Here is a 13,167-nt window from a genome sequence, read left to right on the forward strand (position 1 = left end):
GGCTTGAGCCTAGTCCCAGACTAAAATGCATGTTTGAGCTGTTTTATCCGAAAGCAACTTGCACACCAGTGATGTCTTTTTCTAAGGGGCCGTTCACACAGAATGCGTCATTACATTCCAATGCACTACTTATATTTTTTCTATGTAAATGGACATCTATAACCGTTGCGCTCACATCTTGCGTCTTTTGCAGCATCTTCAAAGCAAAAACACATTTTGTGTGAACGAGCCCTTAGGCACGTTTATAAAAGCTACTTAAATGTCCTAAATTTACTAAAGCCTAATCCCGACTTAACCTAAGACCTGTCTGTGAAACCAGGTATAAGACCTTTATTCAGCAAGCACTGAATTGTTCAAAAGTAACAGTAAAGACTTTTACATTGCTACAAACAACTTTTTTAAACAAATACTCTTCTTTTAAACTGATCTATTCATAAAATAATATTGAAAAAATGTATAACGGTTTCCACAACAATATTAAGCAGCACAACTGTTTAAATGTGATAAGAAATGTTTCTTGAGCACCAAATCAACATATTAGAATGATTTCTGAAGGATCATGTGACACTGAGGATTAGAGCTTTAACTTCACAAGAAATAAAAAAAAATTAATTATTCATTTGAACTACATTAAAATATAAATACATTTTTAAGTTTAAATTTAAAACGTTATTAAAATACTTTATATTTATAATATATTTCAAATTGAAATATTCCACATTTTCACTGTATTTTTTGATCAAATTCATGCTTGGGGAGCAGAAGATACTTCTTTAAAAACAAAAAACTCTTACCGATCCCAAACTTTAATGTACATCATTAGAATTATAATAAGTATGATACAACCATTGTTTTTAAAAGACAGCATAATGTGGTTGAATGAATGAATGCTCCAAACTAAGCATCAAATAATTATGCAAAATAAAATATAAAATAATGGGACTATATTCAGTATGCTGTAAATTATATAGTTAAGCTGTTAAATAAGTCAACAAATAGCACAGTTTGGTAACACTTTATTTTACAGTGTCCTTGTTACATATGTTACATGTAATTACCATAGTAATAACAGTAAATTATGCCTAATTACATGCAATTAACCCTCAACCAAATGCTTACTACATGTAGTAAGTACATGTAGTCAATTAATATTACACTGTACTTAAATATTTAATTACACTAACAATGACACCTTAAAATAAAGTATAACCCACAGTTTCTTTAAAATGGGCATTATACTGTTATTAATTGTGAAACCGCTAATGTAGGTTCCATGTGGAAAATAACTGAGACTACTCTCGGCGATGCATTAAAAAATAATGTGATTGCTGCTTACATTTCCCTTGACCTAAGTGTAATCATGAACGCTGTTTCTTTGTTGCATGGTGTTACTGCCTTTTAAACTTTAAACATTAAGGTCAAGAGTCAAATTACATGATTTGTTGACATTTGGGTGTGTACGCTCGTATTGTAACGTCTTGTCAAGGGTTTAGTTCTTCTACATTAGGATGTGTTGCTGATCTCCACGTCTCAACTTTTCATCTTTAGCTTGTTGCGTTTCTGTAAATACTTTCGCCACTGTCTTATTTTCCACTGACACACAGGCACACACTCACAGTCACACACACATGCATTCTTTTCTCTCTCCCATCCCTGCAATGCTAAAAAGCGTGTCGTCATTGTCACCATAGCAACTGTGTCTTGTGCGACGCTTGAACGCACAGCTGTCTCTGCCAGGATAAGGAGTGGCGTGCGTATGTGCATGTGTTTACTTTGTGTACCGCTGTTTTTTTTGTTCGTGTTTGATTCATTGTCAGTGTCTAATGTTAAATGTATGAGCAAGTTTGTGTGGTCGGGTGAGTCACTGGTGCATAACTGCGTATTTGTGATAGATATGTGTCTGATTTCTCATCATTAGATGTTCTTGAATGACACACAAATGAGAGATGAGATACACTGTGCAGAATTATCACTATTGCTCATACTTAGGTTAAGAACTGTTAATGGGATAGTTCACCCAAAAATGAAAATTCTGTCATCATTTACTCACTCTCATGTGGTTCCAAACCTGTAAGACTTTCTGCCTTGTGTGGAACACAAAAGAAGATATTTTGAAGAATGTTGCAAACGAAACAGTTCCCATTGACTTACATTATATGCTAAAAAAAAAAAAAAAATTGAATGGAAGTCAATGGTAACCAAAACCGTTTGATGACAGAATTTTCATTAATATTGCATTTCAGTGTGTATATCATCCTGTACCAGTTCTGCTAAAGACATGAATGATTCCTCAAAAAATGCAGCTTGTTGAGGAGGGCTGTGCTATTACTTTTCAAAGCAATCAGACTTACAATTTGAACCTATGCACATTACTGTAAAACATGAATATATTCTATATAGCCGCACATTGAAGGAGGAACTTGTAGTGATCTGAACATCATAAAGACTTGTGATATCAGCCATCAGAAAATGCTGAAATCTAGTTATTTATTAATTCTATCCGAATCTACATAAAAATTGGAGAATGAAATATTTCCGCTATATTCCGGTGTGTGTGTGTGTGTGTGTGTGTGTGTGTGTGTGTGTGTGTGTGTGTGTGTGTGTGTGTGTGTGTGTGTGTGTGTGTGTGTGTGTGTGTGTGTGTGTGTGTGTGTGTGTGTGTGTGTGTGTGCGTGTGTGTGTAAGTGTGTGTATTCTAAGAGAGCACTCCTGTAGGATCCCAAAGCTGCCCGACAGGAGCTATTAATAACTACATGAGGGGCTGGGCAGGTTTATATATAGACTCTGTGACTGGATTTTCCCTCTCATTGCAGACAAATGAATAATGAACGAAAAAAATAGGGCTCTGCCAAGGACCAGTCGCTCAGGTCATCTAGCTCTGTGTCTGTGTGTGTGCACGCACGAGGACACAGCTGTTGCCTCTGTATCTCAAGGGCTTTAAAGATACAGCCGAACCTTGTCTTCAAGCATCAGGTCAGAGCTGTTTCGAGAGACAGACAGAAGATAAAGACGAGGACATTTCTTCAAGGGCAGTACTAAAAACTGAATGATTCATTAAGGATTTGAACTCATTTCACATTGATATTGAGGAGAATATGTATGTGTGTTTGAGTGCTCTGTCATGACATCTTTTGGTGGAAAATGTGGAAGACATGGTCTTTTCTGGTAACCATGGCGACAGTGTCACTTTCAGAGGGACGTGAAGGCGTGTTCGGCAACACTATCAGAAGCTCATCTCTCCCTCTCCCTTATATCAACCCACAAGTCTGGGTCTGTCTGGCTTCTCACATTGGTGCAACTTTTTAAATGATTGCTCATATTCAAGTAAATGATGGAATGTAACTATCTAGAAGCCAAACTCCTTGCCATGTTACTAGGTCATTGTGGGAGGTTGCAAAATCATTGCTATCTAGTTGCTAGGGTGTTTCTGTTTCTGAATGGTTGCTTACTAGCCCAAGTCAATATGATTCTTGTCTCTAGATTTGGCTCAAGTCCATTCTTCAATAAAGGTCCAAATATTTTTACCTGGTTTATCAACTGTTAGAAGTTTGATGGGCTGTAAAAGTAATATCACACCTCTTCTCAACTTGTATTATTTGTGCTATAATTCATGTCCATAGCAGAAATGGTGCAGGGTGAGTTATGTGCAAGTAATTAGGGTTAGGGGTTCATTTAGATAGTGATGATTGCCATTTACAATAAAAATTAACCATTGATGTCAACATGATATATTGTAAGTAAACTCATAAGCTAGTCTGTATAGTCTAGTCTGTCTGTACCATGGCATCCAGTCCGAGAAGAGCTGGATGAGTGAGGGAGAACCACATCGGACAGTGTGTTGTCTCTTGAGATGCAAACAGGTACTTCCGCTTGACCAAACTTCTCCCACATGAGTCCCTGCCACAACAGGATGTCTGCTCTGTGGTTTTGATGCCCAGGGCTATAAACTGCTCTTAGAGAATGCAGCTTCCCTTGGGCCCACAGGAGGATCTGGTGAGCCAGTTTGTATAGGTGACGCGACCACAGAACCCCCTGATGGTTTATGTAGGAGACCCCCGATTTGTTGTCCATGCGGACAAGCACATGATGGCCCCTCAGGTCTGGGAGGAGGTGTGTGAGTGCTCGAAACACAGCCATCAATTCCAGCCAATTTATGTACCAGGAAAGAAGAAGGCCCTGCCACAGACCCTGAGCCGAGCTACCACTCATGATCACCCCCAACCCGTGAGGGATGCATCTGTCGTTAGCGTTACGACACGACAAAGAGTCCCCAGCACCGGGCCTTGGGAAAGAAACCAAGGTTTTTTCCACATAAATAAGGCACGTAGGCATCACCATGTGACCTTGATCATGTGGAGCGGGTTTCTCCTCAGGTTTTACCCCATTTACGGCTTAGCGTATCGACGCAATACGAGCAGGAGAAAGACGTGCTTGCATCGTCGTCGAATACCAAACCACGCCTAGAAAATTGGTTCTCTGAGCTGGAAGAAGCACACTCTTCTTGGCGTTGAGCCTCAACCCCAACTTTCTCATGTGAGCAAGAATGACATCTCGATGCTGAACCGCCATGTGCTCGGATTGAGGTAGAATCAACCAGTCGTCAATGTAATTCAAAACTCTCAGAGGAGCCAGAGCTGTATACACGCATTTCATGAAAGTGCGGGGTGATAAACCTTGGCCGAAAGGAAGAACTCGATATTGGTACACTTCACCGTCGAAAGTGAACCTCAGGAACTTCCTGTGTTGTGGATGGATGGATAAGTGGAAGTATGCGTGCTTGAGATCTATCGTGACAAACCAGTCCTCGGACCTGATTAGTGACACGATCTGTTAAACTTGAGTTTCTGAACTGTGCAATTTATTTGGTGCATATCTAGAATAGGACGCAACCCTCCATCCTTTTTTGGAACAATGAAGTAATGGATGTAAAACCCTGACTATATTTATAAAAGTAATTGTGTGCACATCCCACCTTTTGGCAGGTGCAGGACAAAATGAACTTACTGAAGTGAAAAAAAATGTAATGTCTGCAACACTGCTTTAAACTCCCATATTTAATATAAAGGCAACGTTTCCCAGCAGGGTCATGTGAGTGCATGACCCAGCAGGGTCGAAACGTTGCCTTTATATTAAATTTGGGAGTTTAAAGCAGTGTTGTGGACATTCATTTTTTTTCACTTTTGCTATGGAGGAAGAACCCGTTCTATAGCCTCCTTTTGCAAAAGCTCGCAAGCATCTTTTTAGCCCTGGGCATCGCCACATAGGCATGGTGTTTCAGCTCCAAAATATTATAATAATTAGATGTCTGGGGGCTGAAAACACGATAGGAAACGGGTTTCTTCCACGACCTCGACTCCTTGATGTGGAAGTTGGGGAAAAAAAGGCAATCCCCGACGAGGAGGTTGTGACCTAGATGGTAGAAATCTTTCATCTAGTTTGCTAATTTGGTGTATTTCTTGTTTCTCGGCTGACCATTCAATGTTAAGCTTAGCGACAGCACAAGTCACAACCTCCATAAGCTCCTCATATGCAGGAGTATGAGGTGGCGAGTCCTCCATATCTCCAGTTTCGATACTACCAACATCCAACTCCTCAGAGCTGGATAGCTGCAGTACCGCTACCTCATCCAGGGGGGAAGAAACCGCAGGGCATGCTTCCCTCTGAGATGAGGCACTAGACCTGGCATGTGAGGGCAGAGAAAGGGCTGGGCCAGTCTCAAACCCCTCTGCCAGATCCAGATCCATTTGCAAACCCCACGATCTAAGTCACACCGAATAGTATCAGAACAGAGGGGAACGCGTGCCGAAGCACCCTCCTCGAAGAGCACCCGGCAGGAGCGAAGCATTCTCAAAGATAGCTTCTCACATGGTCGCACTCAGCCCCCTCAAGGGATGACTGGGCATGCTCAACTCCCATACAGACAACGCACAGCTCGTGTGTATCCCCACCCGTGATGAAACGAGGGAACCAGGTTGCTGCTGGAAGAGGTGTTAGTCAGGCCAGAAGGGGTGCGCATCATGTGGTCTGTGTGGGTCCTAATACCCCAGTATAGTGATGGGGATACTGTACTGTAACAAGCACAGTCCTTCGGATGAGACGTTAAACCGAGTGTGTGCTCATTAAAAATACCAGGATGTCCTTCGAAAAAAAGAGTAGGGGTTAAACCCCGGCATCCTGGCCAAATATGCCATTTAGCCTCTGTCCATCAGCATGACCTCTGAATCATCCCCATGAAAAAATGACTAAATAGATTAGTACAGGACTGTAATTTCCCCTATTAACACCTTCAGACTGTATGTTTGTAAGTAGCAAACAGTCTAGCATGGTGTTGATGCTGATGATAAGAGGGACAGAGGCTTCTACACTTTTCAAACAAACCTCTTCATGTGACTGCCTCCTACCAAGCTTGAAGAAGGTTGCCATGACAATTCTGCAGCAGTGGTTGAATGTCAGTGGTCAAGGTCAAAGGAGGAGTTTTCACTGAAGAGTCACAGAAACATCTGCTGAACGTGTGGGTTATGCAGGATTATATTTACCTCTTTTTTATCTCTTTAAAAACAAGTGGCAAGTTCAAAGCAATTTCCTCTTTGTGTTCGTGTTGGTTTTATACTGTTTTTGGGGGGGTATGTGGGGGAGGGTGACATTTAAACCGTTTTCATCATATGTTTTAATGTATTGGCTCTATTTAATAATAAATATCACGATATAATTAATATATATAATATTTATTGACATTTTGAAAATAATGACAATTTGTGTACAAGTCCATTTAAGGGAAAATAAAAATATTTTAATTCCTCTTTCACTTTTTTGATTTTGTAAGGCTAAATATATGTTCTTTGAGTTACACCTCATGTAAAAATAAAAACATGGGGTGGTTATTTTGTCACATGACAACAACATGGCTTCCTTCATGTTGATTTGGCAGACAAACGGTGAAAAATAATTTCACGTTTTTTTATGTTCATGTATTCCTTAAATGTGGTAAAGTATTGAGTATTGCTTTTATGCATTTAGTGTAGCTTTTAAACCATGTGCGCTCTCTGAGGCGTAATGTACAGTATCCCTGAGACCGTAGAGACGTTATTGAAAATTGTGACTGATTCAAGATCTGGACCCGTTTCTGTGATTTTCTAGGCTTCAGACAAGCGGTGTGTGTGTGTGTGTGTGTGTGTGTGTGTGTGTGTGTGTGTGTGTGTGTGTGTGTGTGTGTGTGTGTGTGTGTGTGTGTGTGTGTGTGTGTGTGTGTGTGTGTTAAAGAAGAATCACATTTGTGATTTTTCTTTCCTGTGGGATTGCATGCAATTGAAGTGCTTTTTATGGGATGTCCTGCTGTGCAGCTTTTGGAGCCTTCACACGCTGTTTGTATGCATTTGAGTATTTGTTGTGTGTCTCAGGAGAACATAATTTGTACATGATTGTAGAAACTCCTCACTGGATGTGATAATGAGCCACTCACCTGAGATGATGAAGAAAGGCTGGGATTTCTCCCTGTGCATCTTTAGCTGTCTCTACACAGGGAGTTGACCCTGTTAAGCCTTCCTCAGCTTGAGTGTGTATAGACATTATTAACAGATTATCACTTGGTCAATGGCTCAATTGATTGTGCACTGAGAATATGTGCTGAAGCCATTTAAAATGTACTTCCCATTTAACATTCATTGTCAGTGAAGTGGACTGTCTTTTTTTTTAAGAATTTTTAAGAATATTCTTAAGAACATTAAGAATACTTTGTAACGCTCATGTGCACACACATGCTTGACTTAAAAAGCCAAGAAAATCACCTACAAAAGGATTCTTTCTTACCTTCAGGGTTCAGAATCATTCAAAGCTGTAGTAAATTGTTGTTGCTCAGAGGTTGCTCTTTCATAGCTCAGATGTAATGGAGTTATGTTTCTTTTAGGTATTAATTTGGTCTCCATTTGGCCTTGGAAACATTTAATGAGCAATGTTTGAATTGAAGCAAAATTTTTCTAGGAGGAAAACTGAAACGGGCCTATTATAGACATCTCATTTGTCACATCTCTTAAGAGAATTCTTATGTTGTTCTGTTATAATTCTTTGTCTTTTATAGAGGTGTTTTAAAGACCAGAACACCACTGCTAACCACTTAGGACCAATAAAAAACTTTAGAATGGAATGCAACAATAAAATATATACCATTGACATCACAAACATCTAGCTAACATTAACGCCTTTTATTAGACGGTGAGGATAAAAAAGAAGGGGGTTGGGAGCTCCAGTATGACTTAGTAGAGATTGTGGTTGCTGATACCGGTGTGGAAATAATGCCGCTGAAGCTTTGGCAAGCTTATAAATAAAAGGCTAATCTTTGCTGTTTATAGGTTATGGGATGTTGTTTGGGAGAAGTTTTTCTGCGTACAGACAACACCACTGTCAAAGCGATCTCTTCACATAGATCTCTTCACACGAATCAGCGAAAACAACTAAATAAACTGTATTCTGCTGCCAGGCCATTAAATGGCGATGAGACACTATAGACTGAACACGTAATACGCATGTGCATGATGTCATCGTCTTCAGAGATTCGTGTTTTTGTTGTTTACACGGAGACCATTTTCAAAAACCTGCACTTTGAAACCCGTTTTCAAAACTTTGTGTTTTCTTTACGTAAACGAACGGCCAAAGCGAAAAAAAAGTTTTACGTTTTTAGTTGAAAACGGTGTCGTGTAAACAGCGCCTCAGCCAAAGACCTTGGCCACTGTTGGGGTCTTGATCATTTGTCTGACAATTGCCTTTTTTATTCAGTTATTTGGTACGAAAGCCTCTTAGTTGGCTTAGTGGTGTAGGATTGTACCACGTGTTTGCCATTTTGTTTTAATAGACATTATGTTGTTCTGTGGGAGGTTTAAAGCTTTACAGATCTTTTTCTAATTTTCGAGCTTAACAGTTTTTTTTTCTTTCTGAAAAGGTTCACAGGGAACTATTTTGTGTTTAGACAGCAGGACAGATCTTACCTTATGTTTTCGCTAGAAAATTAAATACTTCACCCAATTTAGTTGTTTTAGTTGCTAGTTCTGTTTATTAATTAACTGAGTGATTTAATTAATAGGAGTTTAGTTTTAGTATAATTTTAATCACTAAGCTATGTCAAGATTTTCTGTCTGTATAATTAGACTGTGTTGTAGATTTGTCTACTAACCAGTATTCCGGTTTTACTGGTTATTCAGTGTTTCGCAAGTCACAACATTTCTGTATTTCTCAATAATGTTCAACCCTCTCAGTTTTACTACTTTACACTGCTTTCTTGACCTAACATCACAGGTAAAGTCATTATTATGCAATATCCTGGCATTCAGTGTAGCTGTTCGACTGCTCAGAAGTGAGTAAAAAGACTTGGATTTTTTCAAGATGATTTGACTGACAATGTAATCGACAACTTGTTTAGCACAGGGCTGTCTATCCAGGTTTTCTGGTGTAAAGCATGCTTCAACGAAGTTTTCTACAAATCACAACAGTGGTATAACAACCCGCTCATAGTCACAAAGAAAAATGTATTGTCAAATCTATGATTTACTTAGACCTTACTTTCAAAGTCATTCTCTATCTGTCACTCACACTTTAATTAATCCTGTCAACGCAACTATAAAAAAATTTAAAGAAAAAACTCCTCAGTGGAATTGTTACATCCATTGCCACTGTGCATTTCTTCAGACTTTTAATACAGCAGTCTTTATTTAATCTGTCGATCAATCACTACACTAGTATATACAATGGGTTTTTTGTTTTTACCAGTATGTTGGAGGTATTGAGACACAAACCTCAGTATTTCTTTACTATGAAGGTTTTTCTTGTTTTTAATACTGTATTTTTGTTTGCTTTTTTGTCTTTCAGATCTTGGCCATCATTTCTATCCTATTCATTGTGCTCTCAACTATCGCTTTGTCTCTTAACACCCTTCCAGAGCTGCAAGACACAGACGAGTTTGGTCAGACAACTGATAATCCCCAGCTAGCCCATGTCGAGGCTGTGTGCATCGCTTGGTTCACCATGGAATATCTTCTTCGCTTCCTTTCCTCACCAAACAAATGGAAATTCTTTAAAGGTCCTCTCAATGTCATCGACTTGCTGGCCATTCTACCATATTATGTCACCATATTCCTAACAGAGTCTAATAAGAGCGTGCTGCAATTCCAGAACGTACGGCGGGTGGTGCAAATCTTTAGAATCATGCGGATTTTGCGCATACTCAAATTGGCACGTCATTCCACCGGTTTGCAGTCACTGGGCTTTACACTGCGTCGGAGTTACAATGAGCTGGGCCTACTTATCCTCTTCTTAGCAATGGGGATCATGATATTTTCCAGTCTGGTTTTCTTTGCGGAGAAGGACGAGGATGACACCAAGTTCAAGAGCATCCCTGCCTCCTTCTGGTGGGCCACTATCACCATGACCACTGTGGGATATGGAGACATTTACCCTAAGACACTTCTGGGTAAGATTGTTGGTGGGCTTTGCTGCATAGCAGGAGTTTTAGTCATTGCCCTACCCATTCCTATCATTGTCAACAACTTTTCTGAATTCTACAAGGAACAGAAACGGCAAGAGAAGGCCATCAAGAGACGTGAGGCTCTAGAGCGAGCCAAACGCAATGGCAGTATAGTGTCAATGAATGTTAGAGAGGCGTTTAACCGTGGTGCAGAGCTTCTGGATGTGGTGGTCATGGACAAGGGTGAGAGAACCCAGGACAACCATCTCTCACCCAGTCGATGGAAATGGTCATCTAAGAGGGCAACTTCAGAGACCAGTTCCAATCGTTCGTTCAACCCAGACCAAGGTTCACCGAGCAAGGCGGGAGCTTCTAGTCCACAGAGGCTTAATGCACAGAAACTAGAAGAGATGTACAACCAGATGGCAAAGACTCAGTCACAGCCCAACCTGAACACCAAAGACAAAAATTTATCTCGAGCAGGCCATAGAAGGGATGAAATTGAGCTGGGAGCCTTGCCAGGGCAAGGAGGTGACCCACTGAATGGGGGTCGTGAAGGGGTGGTAGACATGAAAAGTCTGTCAAGCATTGACAGTTATATCAGCTGTGCAACAGACTTCCAAGAGAACCCACGATTCCCCTACAGTCCGGCAGGGGGTCTGTCACTCCCAGAGAGTTCTCGGTTCTCCCACAGTCCTGGTTGTGGCCTCACTGGTCGAGTCAGTGCTAATCCAAGCCTGCAGACCACACTGGAGCATGATACCATGCTCACGCCACCTTGCTCTGGTGCTAAACCTCTCAACACCGATGGTTCGCGGCAACAAGTTCTGCTTATAAACTCTCAGAAAATGCATGCGGTTAGGGTGAATCATTGCGGCGAGACCAGTCCATCTGGTGGTCCTCTGTCTGACAGCTCTCTTCTTTCTGACCTCTCCATCCTAAGCCCAGAGGTGTCAGTCTACACAACAGCCAGCAGCAGGACTCCACCTAAGACACCAGAGAGGAAGGCACTCACCCCTGCAGTTTTCACTTTCCATGATGCATCCATCAGCAAGTACATCGATGCCGACACAGATGACGAGGATCACTTGCGTGACGGTGGCCCATCAGAGCGTCTGCTTGGTGGCCTCAGTTCCAAGCCTCGAATTAGTGGTTACCAGGGGGCCACCAATCACTTGGAAGCTGCCCAAAGGCTGCTAGGTCAGAACTGCATATTTCCACTGGGAAGTAGCCCAAGTGTTAGCCATGAGAACCACGTGGCTTCAGAGAACTCACGGAGGCCCAAAGGGGACAGGGGACATTCCAACGCTTTTGATAAGGGCCTCTGAGGCCTCAGGGTGGTGAGTTGGACTATGTAGAAAGAAATAAAAAGTGAAGAGAAAAAAGGCCAAGTTCAGTAAATGACTTTAGAGAAAGCAGAGACTAATGTACAATGGAGATTAATTTAACAGGCATCTGACCACGGGGCCTAACCTGGTGAGTTTATGCGGGAGAGTTAACTGGAAAAATCGTGGTCATGTTACATCATTAAGGTACAGAATCTTGAAGATGCACCACTGCCTACACTGCCCCTTTTCCTCTTCTGTTAACAAGCCTGCATTGGTGCATCGCAGGGGTAAGATAAAGGCAGAGCGGATCTGGTCTACTGTTGTTTGTGAAAACAACAGGATTTATGCTAAAGTTTAATTAGCTTGAGGCTGAAAACTAACAAGACATTTAAACCCAGGAGTGCATGGTAAATCAAGGAGGACAGTCCATCACTGCCCATGTCAGCTAGCCACTGTCCACAGCCCACCTTAAAAATAAGCATTAGAGACATGTTATACCCTCTTTACTAGTGCTCCCCTCCCCTATCCCCTTATAAACTGGCCTTACTTAACTGCAGTTATGGGTCTGCATACAGTATGAGTGTTTTGTGTGCAAGCGTATTTGATATAGGGAGGGCTGATGGTATGATAATGTGCACGTATATAACAACCAATATTCCTTCACACAAGCTCACTCTTCAAAATATATTCACATGCTGAGTGATTCTACTTGATTTATTTATTTTTATATAGTCATGAAGATTATCTGTAGAAATCTATCACACATATATCTTGTGTCATATTCATCAGTATGAGAAAAAAATCGTCAATTGTTTCACTGGAAGAGTCCAATTTTTTTTATTTATTTACCTCCCCTCATGTACCTACTTGTGTGTCATCTTTTCTTAATTTTTTTTTTTTTGTATGGCAAAGCTTAAGGGGGATAGTTCACCAAAAACTGAAAATTCTGTCATTGTTTAGTCTCCCACATTTCATTCTGGTGAGGATTTAATTATTTTGTGTAAGACAAAAGAAAATTTTTTGGGGGGCCATTGGGCAGCCATTGGGGCCACAGATTAAAAAGTAAATAATGATAGAATTTTCATTTGTAAGTTAACTATACCTTTTTAAGAAAGTTACCGAAGATACACTTATGCTTACATGTGTAAGGTTTTATTACAAAAGCCCATGTTTATGATTTCATATTACAACTACGTAGCACATGCACATTGGCAGCCCAAACAGAAGCAACATTGAGAATGAATGGACAACACATACCTCGCCCTGTTAATAACAGATATTGGTAAGCGATGGAAAGCTAGAATAAATCTGACAAAGAAACTACTGAAAAACTTCAGGTCAATTCAAGATTTCAGTTAGATTTACCAATCTCATAGCAGTGGATACTGT

General features: G+C 40.6%; 1 protein-coding gene across 3 annotated transcripts in view; it reads left to right on the forward strand.

Moving 5' to 3' along the window:
• Positions 1 to 12,832, forward strand: part of kcnb1 (potassium voltage-gated channel, Shab-related subfamily, member 1) — a 44,641-nt gene extending 31,809 nt beyond the window's left edge. For all 3 annotated transcript variants that reach the window (XM_077198027.1, XM_077198030.1, XM_077198029.1), the window contains exon 3: positions 9,856 to 12,832. In XM_077198027.1, the coding sequence (XP_077054142.1) occupies positions 9,856 to 11,778 (1,923 nt within the window). In that variant the 3' untranslated portion in view covers positions 11,779 to 12,832. The remainder of the gene's footprint in view (positions 1 to 9,855) is intronic.
• Positions 12,833 to 13,167: the final 335 nt, after the last annotated feature.

Source organism: Siphateles boraxobius, unplaced genomic scaffold, assembly GCF_051911475.1.
Source record: "Siphateles boraxobius isolate OS27281-9 unplaced genomic scaffold, OSU_SipBor_1 41, whole genome shotgun sequence".
Taxonomy (NCBI): Eukaryota; Metazoa; Chordata; class Actinopteri; order Cypriniformes; family Leuciscidae; genus Siphateles; species Siphateles boraxobius.